The sequence below is a fragment of the Triplophysa rosa genome, linkage group LG5, assembly GCF_024868665.1.
Source record: "Triplophysa rosa linkage group LG5, Trosa_1v2, whole genome shotgun sequence".
In the NCBI taxonomy this organism is placed as follows: domain Eukaryota; kingdom Metazoa; phylum Chordata; class Actinopteri; order Cypriniformes; family Nemacheilidae; genus Triplophysa; species Triplophysa rosa.
Window position 1 is genome coordinate 11,041,871 of NC_079894.1, and position 17,687 is coordinate 11,059,557.

General features: G+C 38.0%; 1 protein-coding gene across 3 annotated transcripts; it reads left to right on the forward strand.

Moving 5' to 3' along the window:
• The first annotated feature begins 528 nt into the window (after positions 1-528).
• On the forward strand, positions 529-10,540 carry mfsd12a (major facilitator superfamily domain containing 12a). Of its 3 annotated transcripts, XM_057334860.1 has the most exons (11): positions 531-1,148; positions 1,232-1,442; positions 1,551-1,683; positions 1,896-2,102; positions 2,243-2,335; positions 2,431-2,523; positions 4,870-5,040; positions 5,293-5,387; positions 5,486-5,616; positions 5,758-5,808; positions 6,743-10,536. In XM_057334860.1, the coding sequence occupies exons 1-11, from the start codon at positions 878-880 to the stop codon at positions 6,817-6,819; spliced, it is 1,533 nt and encodes a 510-aa protein (XP_057190843.1). In that variant the 5' UTR covers positions 531-877; the 3' UTR covers positions 6,820-10,536. The 3 variants fall into 3 exon arrangements, with proteins under 3 accessions (XP_057190845.1, XP_057190843.1, XP_057190844.1); XM_057334862.1 differs by lacking the exon at positions 1,551-1,683 and having other exon boundaries at positions 529-1,148; positions 1,232-1,308; positions 6,743-10,540; XM_057334861.1 differs by lacking the exon at positions 5,758-5,808 and having other exon boundaries at positions 535-1,148; positions 6,743-10,532.
• Positions 10,541-17,687: the final 7,147 nt, after the last annotated feature.

The window sequence follows — 17,687 nt, forward strand, 5'->3', positions numbered from 1 at the left end:
TCACTTTAGGGTACAGTGTATATTTATTCCAAATGATGTTTTTCTTTTCCTACAGTGACGACAGAGCCAGCAAGTTATGACGTTGTCCCATCCGTACCGGATATACCTTATTCACATATTAACTACTTACGAACAGACTGTCAGGAAAAGCGAGAGAGGTGTTATTAGAGATATAGATCTATTATTGCGTAGAGGTTAACATATAAATGTATAGAAAACATGGAACTGCTAAAGAACTTTATTTCGATAAGTCTGACGATTCAAGTCACATATTTTATAGTACAGAGCCTGTATGAAGCAATTAGTGTAAACAGTAGGTTCTATGATAGGCTATCTATTTCTGTTAAATTTGAAAGGTACATAGTTAATTATGTATAAAGAACAACGACAACTATTATCTAAAAACTTCAGTGCCGACCTTACACACAGTACAGCAACGTAAGTTACGTTACAACAGAATAGGGCGTGGCTCAAAAACCCGTCATCACAGCGTGTCACCAAAAAAAAACAATTCGCTAAGCTACACCTGACTTTTTTCACTACAAAAAATAACATCATCTATTTATCAACATACACGCTATCACCACAGCACGCATTTACAGTTGTAGTATAAATGTAACTTTACGTAATTCGCTGCGCAATTTGCGCAAAACGATCGGCGTATGATACCGCGAGACTCGAGCCTTAGTGCACACTTCCTCCATCGTGACCAAGTCATCTGACTCGAGAACTGACAGAAGCGACTCCAGCTAAAAGAGATGGAAGGAGCCTTGAACTTCTCACAACATTGCAACAGAAAGCAGGACGTAATGCTGAACTGGACACACGGAAACCTTTAGCTGACTGAAAATTGATTTTATTGCTCAATGCTCTGATCATGTCGGACACGTCAGAAGTCTCTTTACCCGCGTTCAGGCGGTTGAGCTATGCAGTCGGACACTTTCTAAACGATCTATGCGCCTCTATGTGGTTCACGTACCTGCTGGTGTTTTATCACTCGGTGCTGGGTTTTCAGAACACGTATGCCGGTGTGTTGTTGTTAGTAGGGCAGATCGCGGACGGAGTGAGTACGCCGCTTATTGGTTACGAGTCTGATAGGACACCGGGCTGTGGGTCCTATGGGAAGAGAAAGACATGGCATTTAGTGGGTGAGTGACCCCTAACGAATGAACGTTATCCCGTGCACGTAAAATAACTACAATTTTATCATTTTTCTCTTTTCGCCACCTAGGAACCGTCAGTGTCGCGCTATCCTTTCCCTTCATATTTAACCAGTGTCTGGGATGTGACACGACCACCCCTCAGTGGGTCAGTCTCACTTACTTCATCCCATTTATTGTGATATTCCAGTTTGGTTGGGCTGCCACCCAGATCTCCCATTTGTCTCTTATTCCCGAGCTAGTGTCCTGTGAGCATGAGAAAGTTGAGCTCACTGCATACAGGTAAACGCATGCAGAACTGAACGCTCACGTCACTTGATCAACCACGATTGTGATATGCAGGCACTTCTCTCAATTTATTTTTTAACGTGTTATGATGGTGTGTCTCAGGTACTCCTTCACGGTGATAGCCAACATCACAGTGTATGCAGTAGCTTGGCTGATGTTTCATTTTCAGACACAGAAAGGAGATGACCCTGCCATTACAGACAGTCTTGGCCCTATTGACATCCCTGTTTTCAGAGTATGTGCAAAGGAGTCTGTTGAATATAAAGTTTTTTATGAAAAAGGATGAGCCATTTATTTAAATGATAACTCATCCAATTTTCTCAGTGCATTAATAATACTAAGCAATACATACAGTTTCTTGCATCTAACTGGTTCCAGTATAGCAGGTTGTGTGGTATAAGCCTGGTCGAACAAGTTATAAACACGTATGTATTCCTTCACCCTCAGAATCTAGGGCTTATAGTGGTGGGCATCGGATCTCTCTTCTCGCTTCTGTTTCACCTGGGCACACAGGAGAAGAAATCACGCCCCCTTCAGGAAGAGGCTGGGTCTAGTCCTGGGGAGCGCCAACCCCTTCTCAACAACACCACTGTGTCCCCACCTACCAACCTACTTCAGTGGAAGCAATGGCTTAGGCAGCCATCATTCTACCAGGTTCTACCATTCTACCAGCGGTTTTACTCATTGGGGGCTTAATTTGTATTACTTGTCTTTTTAAACACGTATCCACAGTGGTTTGATGATGCAGAGGTCATTTTGTCTGTTTTACTTACATTTGGCTCACTGTTTTATAGGTGGCTCTGCTTTACATGTCCACCAGACTGATTGTGAACTTATCACAAACATACATTTCCATGTATCTCACCAACACACTACTGCTGCCAAAGGTGAGACAAATGTAGTAATACACAATGTGAAACCACAATAAAGATCAAAATAAAAAGGATAATCTGGTTAAACTCTGTAATTTGGTCTTTTTCAGAATTACATAGCCACGATTCCCTTGGTTATGTATGTGAGTGGCTTTGCTTCCTCATTTATCATGAAACCCCTCAGCAAGCTAATAGGGAAATGTGTGAGTATTTAAATTGTACGGTCTCATTCATTCAGCTCCATTTAAAGGGAAAGTTCAACCAAAAATAACGTATGACTTTCTTTTTGTCTGCAGAACACAAAAGAAGATATTTTAAATAATGTTGATAACTGAGCAACGGCGGTACCCATTGACTTGCATTTGGTTTTGTGTCCATACAAAAGAAGTGAAAGGGTACCGCCGTTGTTTGATTGTCAACATTTTTCAAAATATCTTCTGTGTTCTGCTGAAGAAAGTCAGACCGGTTTGCAATGACAAGAAAGTGAGTAAATAATAAAATAATTTGTATTTGTAAGTTAAATCCAAGTCTCTTTTGCCTGGTGTCACAGACAAGGCTTAAGCCTAGTCCCAGACTAAAATGAAAGTTTGAGTTGTCTTAACTGAAAATAACGTGCACTGACATACAGTACCTTAAAATATACCATTGCCATTGCTTTGTCTCAAGATGCACACCAGTAATGTTTTTTCTGAGGCATTTTTATAAAAGCGACTTAAATATCTTAATTCCACTAAGGCATAGTCCTGGTTTAAGCTAAGCCTTGTCTGTGAAACTGGGCCTACATGTATGTAACAATCAATAGATACCGGCCAAATTCACATTGGCTCCGAAAAGAAATTACATATAAAAAGTATACATTCAATTTCGTTACGCAACAAAGTATCAGTCCCAGGGGCATATGCAAGGAATGCTAGACTTTTTCTGAGATTTCACTTTTCTGAGCTATTTACACTGAACAAAATTATAAACGCAACACTTTTGTTTTTGCCCCCATTTTTCTTGAGCTGAACTCAAAGATCTAAGACTTTTTCTATGTACACAAAAGGCCTATTTCTCTCAAATATTGTTCACAAATCTGTCTAAATCTGTGTTAGTGAGCACCTCTCCTTTGCTGAGATAATCCATCCACCTCACAGGTGTGCCATATCAAGATGCTGATTAGACAGCATGATTATTGCACAGGTGTGCCTTAGGCTGGCCACAATAAAAGGCCACTCTAAAATGTGCAGTTTTACTGTATTGGGGGGTCCGGGGATCCGAAAACCAGTCAGTATCTGGTGTGACCACCATTTGCCTTACGCAGTGCAACACATCTCCTTCGCATAGAGTTGATCAGGTTGTTGATTGTGGAATGTTGGTCCACTCCTCTTCAATGGCTGTGTGAAGTTGCTGGATATTGGCAGGAACTGGAACACGCTGTCGTATACGCCGATCCAGAGAATCCCAAACATGCTCAATAGGTGACATGTCCGGTGAGTATGCTGGCCATGCAAGAACTGGGATGTTTTCAGCTTCCAGGAATTGTGTACAGATCCTTGCAACATGGGGCCGTGCATTATCATGCTGCAACAATCGGTTTGCATAACCAAAGAATTTCTGCACAAACTGTCAGAAACCGTCTCAGGGAAGCTCATCTGCATGCTCGTCGACGTCCTCATCGGGGTCTCGACCTGACTGCAATTCGTCATCGTAACCGACTTGAGTGGGCAAATGCTCATATTCGATGGCGTCTGGCACTTTGGAGAGGTGTTCTCTTCACGGATGAATCCCGGGTTTTCACTGTACAGGGCAGATGGCAGACAGCGTGTATGCCGTCGTGTGGGTGAGCGGTTTGCTGATGTCAACGTTGTGGATCGAGTGGCCCATGGTGGCGGTGGGGTTATGTATGGGCAGGCGTATGTTATGGACAACGAACACAGGTGCATTTTATTGATGGCATTTTGAATGCACAGAGATACCGTGACGAGATCCTGAGGCCCATTGTTGTGCCATTCATCCACGACCATCACCTCATGTTGCACTGCGTGAGGCAAATGGTGGTCACACCAGATACTGACTGGTTTTCGGACCCCCCAATACAGTAAAACTGCACATTTTAGAGTGGCCTTTTATTGTGGCCAGCCTAAGGCACACCTGTGCAATAATCATGCTGTCTAATCAGCATCTTGATATGGCACACCTGTGAGGTGTATTGATTAACTCAGTAAAGGAGAGGTGCTCACTAACACAGATTTAGACAGATGTGTGAACAATATCTGAGAGAAATAGGCCTTTTGTGTACATAGAAAAAGTCTTAGATCTTTTGTTTTTGCCCCCATTTTTCATGAGCTAAACTCAAAGTGTTGCATTTATAATTTTGTTCAGTGTATAATTGTTTTCAATTATTTTTTTAGTTGATGTATAAAGTTCACACAGGTGTCCTGATAGGTGAAGTTCTGTACCTTTACTACAGACACGATCAACTAAAGTTGATCACCGCAAAACGTACCAAAAATACTTTTTGCTTCTTTTACAACCTTGTCTTGTGTTTCTTTGTTCTTTATTAATAGATGACCTATTTTTTGGGACTGTTGCTGATTCTGGCATTTTCCTATTGGGTGCTGTTGGATACTCACATGGGTGACGGTGTGTACGGCGCAGCAGTTTTGCTAGGGATGGGATCTGCCACCATTCTAGTGATGTCACTTGCCATGACGGCTGAACTGATTGGAGATCAGACAGTAAGTGTTTCAGGAATTGTAAACATTGGGTAATGGTTTAACTTAGTATATTAAGGACCTTCTACATACATAAATGCTGAGGTAGGCAGTGTGAACTACTTCACTGAAAGAAAATGAATCTGAAAAATGTCTGAATCTAAATAAAGAAGATGTTTGCAGAAGTGAAAAAAGGAAATGGTTCAAGCATACTAATTTGAGAATCGTGAAAATTGAGCAAATGAAGCCTGATCTGACATCTTTACTCTTTGACAGCAAAGTGGGGCGTTTGTTTATGGAGCTATGAGTTTCACAGACAAAGTTGCGAATGGTTTAGGAGTAATGATCATCCAAGCGCTCCACCCCTGCCAGTAAGTGTATTCTTCCCTGTGCGCATGTAAAGCTGTTTTGATTTCTTTTATGTTTACGCTAATACGACCCTTTTGTGTGTGTGATTTCTCTTGTTCAGCACAATAGTCTGCTGTCCAGCATGTGTGTGGTATTACCACTACGTCATGGTTATCGTCACGGGTGGAGTGGCTGTTTTAGCAGCTCTTAGCCTCAGCACGATTCTCATCTGGCCTATCAAGATTATTCGACGTAAGACATTGAACTCTGCAGACATCTTTTCACTTTCATACACGCACATTGACGTAGTCTCCCACTGTAGCACATTTAATCGTGTTTATTGATTTATCTTACCTCTACAGCACATGCCTGACATGCTGTTTTGTATTTCAGTAACTAAGCGAGGTCATATGAACGGTTCAGTAAACAGCAGTGACTTTAAGGGTGAGGGTCATGTGTCGTTGATGACAATCAGGAATCAGAACTAACTGATCCGAATCTACAAATTGGTGATTGGGATGGTTAATTAACTACTTGAGATTCACCCGAAAGTGATTTGATTTTCAGATAATTAAAGGTTGATTTTTTTTTTTCATGCATCCATGAGTTTTAGTGCTTGCAAGGCTCTGTTTGTCTGCACTATGCCTAATTCTCCAATATTCTGGTTAGGCTTTTTTTCCAGCCCAGGGTCCTTGATGTACAGGCTCAATTCAAACATTGTTTTGTAGACCATTCCAGTCTTATGAGTGCCATCTGTTTTAACTTTTTATCAAGTTTAAAAAGCTTTGCAAGTCAATGGGAGAGTTTAATATACATGTATTGAAAGTTGAGCTGCAAACATTGAGCTGACAGTGTTGACTTTATTGTAATTTTTGCATTCTGAATTGTATGGGGTTGGTTTGTGTACTGTATTGTTTATGTCCATCTTTTCATAAACCAAATTTGGTATTTTGCACAGATGACAAAAACATGCCGGGTGTCATCATGTCAGCTCCAAAACAGCAATTTACACAAAGCTCAAAACCCAAGCGTACCTATAACTACCTTGCATGCAGTGGTGTTTCTAGTTTAGACATTTAGGCCCGGTTTCACAGACAAGGCTTAAGGCTATTCCCAGACTAAAATGAATGTGTGACCTGTCTTAACTGAATATAACTTGCCCATAAATATCTTAAAATATATCATTGCGATTGTTTTGTCTCAAGATGCACACCAGTAATGTATTCTTCTAAGGCATTTTTATAAAAGCGACATAAATATCTTAATTCAACTAAGGCATAGTTCTGGCTTAAAATAAGCCGTGTCTGTGAAACCGGGCCTTTATGTCTAAAATATGAGTAGCTTTCATTCATGTCTGTTAATTCTCTTGTTGTCGTAGATCTGCCTGAGGTGACCGGCCTTTTGGGGAGCGACAGAGAAGATTCAGAGAGTTCTGAACAGCCTTTAGTCAACTGAACCTGAGTTAGACAGAACCGCTATAAGCCACAGAGATTCTTCAGTTTGGTTGTGAATGATCTTTTCACTCAGGCCAGTATTTGCTTGTGACATCTGTAAAACGGTCACGCATAAAAAAACCTCAAATCAAATCCAAAGGGAGTTCGAAGTTCAATTTCCTCATCATCCTGCCATTTCTTCGTCACCCCTTAGTTACTGACCAGCAGTTTGCAGACACTTTATAAAGGCATTCATTTTATGATGCACTGTTATATTTTTCATGTTTATCTTTTCAAAAACTATTTTATTTATGATTACAATGTCAAATAGACATATTTTTCCACAATTATTTAATTCAAATTACAAAAAGGGAGATGCAGTAAGTTTCTGCTAAACTAAATGTTATCACAGAAGTATAGTTCAGCAAAACGCACAAGTTCTGATGGTTGGTTTTTTTGACGTTATAATTAAAAGGAATCAATTGAATACCTGCTCTTTTTGTAAGGGCATTCGGAAAAAGGGAAGAGTAATCAGGGACATAAAGCCATGTTTAGCCATTTCTGAGCATAATCCTTGCGCTTGTAGGTTATTGCTGTGAAAGGGACCAGTGAATAAGCAATTGTGCAATTTCCTTGCAACCACTAACCATGGTTTGCATTCAAAAGCATTTGGCAATGCATTAATTATGTTGGACATGCTTTCTGTTCATATACTTACTGAACAGAATCAATGTTCTTTATGAACAGTATTTTGAGTTGGCACATTGTAACCTGATATTTATAACTTGTATAACTCATTAACTTGTTATAACCCATTGGCAGGAATGCGCTGTCACTGTGAGTTGTTGAACATCTGGTCATCTGATCTTGTGTGATGCTCGTGACTCAATGCCGTTAAATTTTGAAGCTGTAAGCTTTCACACGTGTAACTGATATGTAGTGAATTATAGTCCAAACATTCAATATAATCAGGACTTTTTAAGGGACAATTATTGTGTTTTTATAATTGTGCAAAAGAGATTTTATAAATAAATTTTTCTTAACGATGTCTTGTAAATATCTGCATATGATAAAAGGGTCTATGTAAATCTATATGAACAATTACATGATTTTACGAATGGATCTTGACGCACGTTTTTCTGTCCTTGATAAGAGGAAGCAGGTGCTGATAGAATATGACAGGGCAACATGTGGGAGATTGTTGGAAATGTCCCTGCTTGTGACTGTCATGTGATAAAATCCCATTCTGTTATGGAAATACAGGAAATGGAAAAACAGTAAAAGGTCTCTGGTGACTCCTAGTCCTGCTTGACCTTAGTGCTGCGTTCGATACGGAAGACCATAACATACTTTTAGATCGCTTACACAATTATACCGGTATCCAGGGACAGGCATTACAGTGGTCCAGATCTTATCAGACAGATATCAATATGTCCATTTAAATGGGGAATCATCAAATCTAACGCAAGTAAATTATGGATTACCTCAGGGATCGGTTTTAGGACCCTTGCTATTCTCCATATACATAAAAACACTTGGAAACATTATTAGAAAACATGGAATTAGCTTCCACTATTATGCAGATGATACTCAGCTATATATCTCATCAAGACCAGATGATTCCTTCCAGCTATCCAAATTGGCAGAGTGCATCGAAGATATAAAACATTGGATGACTACTAATTTCCTTTTAAATTCTAATAAAACAGAAATATTACTTAACGGACCAGAGACACTTAAACAGAATATTTCGGGTTATAGCCTGCAAATTGAAGGCTGGACTGTTACTCCAACAAATACAGTTAAAGACCTAGGCGTTATATTAGACAGCAACCTGTCATTTGGAAATCACATCTCAAATGTGACACAAACAGCCTTCTTCCACTTTGGAAATGTTGCCAAATTACAAAATATTCTATGTGTTGCTGGTGCAGAGAAGCTTATTCATGCATTTGTGACCTCAAGACTTGACTACTGTAATGCACTACTTAGTGGTTGTCCTGCATCATCAATAAACAAACTACAGTTAGTTCAGAATGCAGCTGCCAGAGTTCTAACCAGGTCAAGGAAATACGATCACATAACCCCAATGTTATCAACCCTTCACTGGTTACCCATTAAGTATGATATTGACTATACTATGTCATATATTCTGTCACATTACAACCCATCACGCTCTCTAAGATCTCAAAACTCTGGACTTTTGATAACACCTAGAATAACTAAATCTACCAAAGGGGGCGGAGCTTTCTCATACGTTGCACCTAAACTCTGGAATAGCCTTCCCGATACTATTCGAGGGTCAGACACACTCTCCCAATTTAAATCTAGATTAAAGACACATCTTTTCAGCAAAGCATTCACTTAATGCATAATATGCTAAATAAACCACTGGGAAACTGCATTTATTAGATATTATTTACTAATGATCTTGATTGTTCTATAAACACCATGATCTGTGCTCTGTTTTACCTTTTTGTGTTTTTTTATTTTTCTTATTTTCTCCTGTAAAGCTGCTTTGGAACAATGCACATTGTGAAAAGCGCTGTATAAATAAAATTGAAAATGAATCGAATTGAACCTTAGAAATGGATTTAACACAAGAACCGCCAGAGTTCGCTGTATACCTAACACCGCCAGCGGGTAAAATTGACCCATGCACATGAATATTGTTTCGATATTGCTAAAAACCATATTATGTCACTGTTTTATGTGACTGTCATCACAAAGTAATGTCTAGAGACATGAAATGATAATTTTTTAGTCATTAGCTATGTTTTTGTGCTGTTGTTTTATGTTCAAAGCTAAAGTAAGAAAATCACTTTTCTCAGCGGTATATAGTTGATGCAACGACGAAGTTTCACCTAAATAACTATTAATTTGTTTAGTTATATCATGTATAAGTTGGACAAGAGAACAAAACATGGTGTAATCATAAAAAATAAAGGCTTGAGGTAAATTGGACCCGACTGCTTTTAAAGGTATAAATGCACTGCTTTTAATCTGGTTTTATCTAAACATTTTTTAACAACAGGGGATTGTAACACAATTTTATTAAAAGTCAAGACTTGGATATTTTGTTGAAAATGTACATTTGAAAAACATCCACGGGTAAATTTTCCCCCTGGAGGTCCTAGTGTTAAGGATGTAAAGTTTAGGATTTAATCTAAACTTGTTTAGGGTTTAATCGTTAGTCTAGTTTTTGACCACAAGGTGGCAAAAAAGTCAAAGAGATTCTTACAAAGGCCCAAGTTTACAATGTTTAAAAATAGTTTCTATTGTGTGTTTGAGGTGAAGTTCAGTGCTTCTTATTTGATGTTGCACATAGGTACACATTATAGAAGATTAGTTTATTGTTATTGTCACACATTATTGCAACAATAGTTTTTTTCTTATTTAAAAAATGATGCACCTTCGTACGAACAGTTTTTTGTTCAGCAAAAGGTTTTTAACCTGCAGAAAGTATTGATTAAACCAGTTGCTTTATATTGAACCACTACAATTATATTGTTTCTCTACACACTTTTGTCATGTTAATTTATTTATCTAATGTATTGAATTGCTCTCACAGCAAAAGAATTTGTGCCTCTAATGCTTTAAACGAGTAATTGAACACCAAAGTGAACTCCACTCATGGAAAATGCTTTGAGATATTTGATTATGATAGCGTTCTTCAAATCCTTGTGTGAATGTTTGCAATTATGAAGGTTAATAAGAGTAAGACTTGGATATTTATCCAATTCATTCAATGGTTAACGTGAAACATTCCAGTAATACCTCATCTCAGTTCTCTCTTGTCATGTACAACATCGTTTACTTAGTGCCCACAAGAAAATCCAACTAAAATATTTATTAATAACATCTTTGTTTTAAAGCTTTGAAAATAAATCGGAAACATATGTTCAGCTGTATCCTATTAAAGGGAAATTATCACTAATTGGAACCGCATTTATTGAAACCACTGTAAATTGTTAAAAACACTGTAAAAACCACTGATAGGGTACAGCACAATGGATTGTTAAGAAACACACAGTGGTAAGCAATGAAGATTTGTCAACTTTTTAACAATATTTGTGATAAAGGTCTAGAGAAATTGTTACAATTTTGCTCTTTCAAGCAGTTTATAGATGAACTTTAACTTTTGGGAAGACTAAATTCTTGTCGTATGTAAAAATATGAATTTTATTCTGTCGGAATCCAAGTGAAGTATACCAATACACATAAAATGTTCTTATAAAATGTATAATATTTATAATAAGCCATATTTCTGCATTGCAGTGGAACGCCTGCTGTGTAATTCAGACCAGAATCATGCCATAATCTGCTCCTCATTAGGACCAAATCTGTTTGCAATGAACACAGAATCTAAAAGCAACCCATTCTTTTCATTTGCTTTATTTGTATATTACACTGCAGGTCAGCCAATGTATTTATAAAATGCTTTGTGAAATAACACTGGACCGGTCCCGGAAAATCAACACTCTCAAAAGTAAACTATTAAAAGTAAATCACTAACGGTGGGATTGATCACTATTTTCTACTATATAACCCAAACAAAATCTGGCAGTAAATGGTTATTATATTTCATGTAAAGAGAGAGGTTTTATTCTTTACTGATTCAGCTGCTTTTTTAGTTTCCAGGTTGTTTCATTTATTATTATGTGGGTAACTGCAGCAACATACAGTATGAGTTTATAGTTAAAGGGCCTGTGCGCTCTGAACATGCCAAAAATGATTTGTCTCTTAGTTTGTTCATTAATATTCCTAGTCCTATAAAATATTAAAGGCAAAGTATGTAATATAATGTTTTGACCTTTTGCCCTTATGAATGGAATAGGTGAATTTTCTCCCAATGACCATTGGGTGGTGCCAGCATGGTTTTACACTTCATTTCAGCATAGCAATGTGTTTTCAAAGTGCAGATCTTTGTTAAGACAGACAGATCTAGTTGTAGAGTGCAATAAAAACATTTGTCGCAAAATGTCAAAACTGGCTTGATATTAGCCCATATGTACAGACTAGCCAAACCTAATTGGGTTTACATGCATGTAAAGTCCACAGAAATGTGGTTAGATCATCTAATAAATATTTTGACCAACATCCCTTGGATAATAATGTTTTATTGATTATGCGTTCTGTTATTAGATTGAAATTTAACCCTGGGCACATTCTTACAGCTGACAAGAAAGAGCATGTTGTTCTCTCTCTCGTGGCCTTGTTGTAGATGGCAAGTAATGCCCTGTTGATTAAGGAGAGGGAAAATCCAGGAAGTAAAACCTCAGAGAGACAATAACAATGGTGTGGTTTTTATTTGGGGGAATCCCACAGCCCAAAATCACATCCATATTGGCAGCGATCAAACATCTAGCAGGTCCTAAACATTTACTGCACACACTCATTAAAGATTATTAAAAACATCACAGAGAAAGCATTAGGCAGGTTTAAACTGTGAAAGACATTTAAAGACTTTGCAGTCTAATTGGAAACAATGGCAGAAAATAGAAACTGTTGGGCCGGTAAAATGCAGCTGTTAAAAGGATTGTACAAAAATAAAACATGATCTGTCTGGTGGTTTCAGTTAATATATGGCTGACCTCAAAATGTGAATAAAGAGGACAACAGAAAGCCTAATAACCAACTTAAAACATGTTAGTACTTATTTTTTATCTATTATTATTATTTCCTTTTATTTCTAATCGATGTAATTTAGCTGCTTTGCAAAAACATAAATTGTGAAAAGCACTATATAAATAAAATTGAATTATTGTAGATGTTTCTTTTTTCAGTCATTTCATTTTCACATGTTGATTTAAGCAAGCCCAGTGAGTTGAAACAAGGGTGATAAAGGTGTTTGTCGATTTTTTATGCTGTTTTTTCACCCTATTTTGGTCAAATAAATTATTATTCATCCAAACTGTCAACACCATAAGCTGGTGATACAGAAAAGAAACCAGTAGATTTTCTATCCAGCTGTTTAAGGTTGATCAGGGTTATTAAAAAAAGCAGTCTGAATACAGAACCAATCCCAAAGAAAAACACAATTTTTTTTTACAAGTTCACATTTTGATGTCATACAGCAAAACAGCACTGCTTTGACTTAAAAGTCAACTGGACCTCTCTAAAAAAGTCACCTGTAATCAAGTCAGAGTGTCATCATTCTCCAAACTGGAAGTTACAAAAAAGATTACAACTTTAAAAACAACCTCTGTGACTCATATTAACAGGGCGTTCTCATTAAACGCATTGAGCTAAATGCTTTAAAAAAAAATTGTGATATGTTAAGGATTGGCAGTGACAGACCCCATAGCCAACACGCTGTCAATGCCAGATCAGTTATTATGAACAGAGGCAGCTCTCTCCTCGAGGTATCTCTGCACACTGGACCTCAAACCACCAGGCCATGGGAAAAACATGAACTTGGAAGTGCTTTTCTAAGAATGATGTGTATTCATTCCCCTTGCTTTTACATGAATCAGGCCCCAAGGCCTGATTATTAATGACTAACGTGGTCATATTTCCAATGGCTGATTGTAGTGAATCTCTTTGGGCCATGTTGGTGCCATATGTTACCGACTGAAGCCATTGCACATTCATTGCTAAAATATGCTACAAACAAAAACATGGGGAAATGAATTGGAATTTATCCATCGATAGCTACACAAATGTATCACTAGACATGAAATAAGGCTTTTTAAAGCTTTGCATATCTAACGCAGTACAGTTTAAAGCAAAGAAGGTGTGGATTTGGACATTCACGCATATCCAGTGTGTGATGGTTAGAGGTTATACGCCTCTGCTGATGTGATTTATTATCAGTTCTGGTTGGAACTGAAGTGTTTTACTCGCGGCTGAATAAACCAATAGAGAGAGAGAGAGAAAAGGATGGAGGAATAGAGAGGATGAGAGATTAGGAGACCATGCTGCCACTGAATCAGTCACACTCACCACGTGTGTTGTGTTTAGACAGCTGCTGGTGAAATGACCTGTCTGTGGGTAAGAAACATGCTCTCCTCGTTGTAAATCATCTCTGTTATGGAGATGGGAAAGCTCAGAGCATTTCGAAAATAATAGTCATGTCATCCTACAACACGCTGACACACGAGCATGGCCAATAATGAACTTTTAAATGAAGTTCTAACCATATTTTTGGGAGGAGTCTGATCCTTTGGTCCTATCAGTCATCTCACGAACGTATATAAACAGTCGCCATACGTAATGCCAGTCACGATTTTAAAAGCGTTCTTTCTCCATCTCTCTTTTTTAGTTGACCTTATGTTGTATCAGTCCTTTCCTTTGTATCAAGCCCCAAGTAGATCCTTCAAGGACAGCACACCACACCGTTGCTGCGTCCCAGTTCGCATACTACCCGTCCTAAATAGTATTCGAAAATAGAATTAGTATGTCCCAAATCATAGTATGCTGAAATGAGTATTCTCAAAGTACCTGGATGGTCTTCTGTTTCCGGTGAAAATTCAAAGTTTAGTGTTTAGTGTTTAATGTTTAGTGACAATACAATGCATTAATAAAATTTAATAGAAGATGCATCTATAAATGAATAAATGTAAGTATACAGTAAACATAACATACAAAATAATAAATGAATAAATACTTAAATGCAAGGAAGAGCTGTATTTTGATTTTCATGACAGTTAAGGGTCACAGTGTTGTCTAGGCAACAACCACCACTTCCGTTTCGCGGTAGTATGACCCAGTGCGCGCATACAGTTTTGCTACGCACTAAAATGAATATACTTTTCCATAACAAAAACAGTACATACTTTAAGGGCATAGTATAAGTAGGCGAAATGGGACGCAGCGCATGTTTATTCAGCATTATAGGGTTAGTTCATCCAAAAATGAAAATTTTCAAAACCTCAAGTTGTTACAAAACTTTATATAATTCTTGGTTCTGTTGAACACAAAAGAAGATATTTTGAAGAATGTGGGAAAACTGGGGGTTCTGGGGCACTATTGACTACCATCAGTAGTGCCCCAGAACTGTTTGGTTACAAACATTCTTCCAAATATCTTTCCTATGGTATTTCGCAGAACAATGTAATTTACACAGGTTTGGAACAACTTGAGGGTGAGTAAATGATGACAGAATTTTCATTTTTGGGTGAACTGTTCCTTTAAGTACTGGGTGGGCAGATTGACTTGTAATATTTGGTTTGATTGAACAATAACGGCAAATTCGCCCATTTACCTCAACTCACTGCTCCAGGTCTACATCCCCTCCCGTCATCTTCGGGCTGAAAATGAGCGACGCCTGGTTGTTCCATCACAGCAAGGCACCAAATTGCTTGCAAAAACCTTTACTCATTCGGTTCCCCTGTGGTGGAATGAAGCCTACACCCAAACTGCAGCATCCTTCACAAGTTTAAAAAAACAGCTCAATGCATACCTGTTCCGCATTTATTTGACTAACTAATAACTCTGACTGTCTGTCTGTCAAAAAAAAAAATGTTGTTCATTATCTCCTTTACTTACTCCAGTTTTAATCCTCATAGTAGCGTGGCCTTGTAAACCAACGGTACTGTTTAGCGTGTTGACAGAATGTTTATATGCTCTTCTACTTGTAAGTCGCTTTGGATAAAAGCGTCTGCCAAATGAATAAATGTAAATGTGCACCATTGACACTTCTGTGCTAGTTAGGCTTAAAGTTCAAACGAGACAAAAATACAATTTGGTTTAATTATTTGTAAAGATAATCTAATTTATGTTATTAAATAGCCATGTTTATATTTAATTTATAGGCAATATTAAAATGCACCAGTCGAGTTGACTCGCAGTACCTGGATGAGCCAATCAGAATCAAATATTTCAGAGTTGTGTATTTCATCTAAGTTTAATTCCAGGAAATAATGCTGATAATGGAGTAAAAGTACAAACCAAGGGGGCGAAGAGAGAAAGAATTGAATAAAAAACTAAATCAAATAATTATTTATTTATTTATTACATTGTAGCAATAACCCAGCAGCTCACTGTACTGTTTCTTTTAGCTCATTTGTCATTGGCTAGAGTTTGTAGGGGTGATGAGGCATTGATCATGTGATATGAGGTTTAAGCCAGGCTGGGCTCTGAGAGGGGAAGTGCACAGCATTCCTCAACAATCCCTACTGAGGAGTGGCTGAAAACTGATAGTGTTGATCTTCAAGTCACGCTATGGCAAAATTCATATGGCATAAGCATAAACTATTCCTACCCCTTCCACCATTATTTTACTTTTTAAATTTAAATATCTATTTGGAGCTAATGGTGTGGAGATAATAGCATAAAGGGCTTGGGTTTGAATGCTTTCTGTATTATTGGCACTATGCACAGCTGAGCTCTACAAAAACTTTATGCATTTGTATGTACAGATTTATGAGAGGTATTTTATTTTTAATGTCAAAACCATGTGGCACATATTAAAGTGATAGTTCACCTGAAAATGAAAATTCTGTCATCACTTACTCACCCTCTTGTAATTTCAAACCTGTATGACTTCCTTCCTTCCGCAGAACACAGAAGAAGATATTTTGAAGAATATAGTTAAAGTGGCCCTAACACACGCGGTTTCTGCCAATCGCATATTAATCTTGAGTACCTATAGAGTAGTATTGCATACTTCATATCTTCGAAGAGTATTTAGTTTGATCACATTTATAAAAGATAGATACAGCTGTAAGATTATTTCCGAAAGCATAGGGAACGTGCAGGGGGGGGGGCTGGGGTAGGCTGAACTAAAGCACGTGCACATCCATTGCCAACAAAACACAGACATCAGTTTCACTCACCGCATGCGGTTCATGTCCGGCAACTTTTAGAGCTGGGACAACTCAATATATCAGTTTCAAACGATCTCCAAATCCAGCGTTATATCCACCGTTTATATAACATTCATCACCCAAAGGCAGTGAACAAACAAACACATAAACTTCACGAACATATGCTCTCTCTCTCCTGCACACAAGTGAAAGTGACGTCTGCGCATGCTCCTTCTACTGCTCTCCTTGCTGCCGCATGCTTTTCCGGGAGAATTGTCCAATAAGGGACTAAGAAAAATTGTTAAAAAACAGTTTTATATGTTCGAATGACAGGTTTGAAATGACAAGAGTGAGTAACTGTGCGTTCACACAGCCAGCGACAAAGTGAGGTGATGTCATTCATTTCAATGGAGAGCCGGCCACTTCCGGCTACATGAGCGACAGTGACTGTTGGCAACAGGAAGTGGACGTGTCTAGCGACGCAACAAAGTTGAGATTTGCTCAACTTTATGCAAATGATGAGCGACATTCGGGAGCGACTATCGATAGGAGTAAAGCAACGGAGCTCATGTCATCCGTGTTTATGAATATAACTAATGCAACCAAAGCTAGGAACACCTTCTGACAACCTAATAGCAAGAGACTAGCGACACATTGCGACAGAGTCACTGGCGGTGTGAACGCACAGTAAACTATGAGAAAATTTTCATTTTTGGGTGAACTATCACTTTCAGTAAATGATTTTTTCTTTTAAGAAGCACAAGAGTATTTGTTAATATGAGTTCTCTTACTGCTTCTTCTGTGCAGTGGTTCTGAAGAAAAACTGAGCCTGCTCTTGAGTCATTCTGTGAACTAGCAAGATGATGGAAAACAAAAACCCACGCCTTCACTCTCCACCCTTTAAATGGTCTTTGAACTATTTCCCTTCATAGTATAGTCAAAGTTTCCAGATTTAAAGGGGGAATTCTTTCCATGCTGAGTCAACAGTTACTTCAACTTTCTTAGCAATTTAATTTGACAATTACATAACAGCAATATCAAAGGGATGGCGTTTAAAGCCTTTTTGTCTCTATATTTTAAGAGGGTCAGTGACAAACGACATCTTGAATTGCATTTATTTATACACCTGTAGGACTTGAAA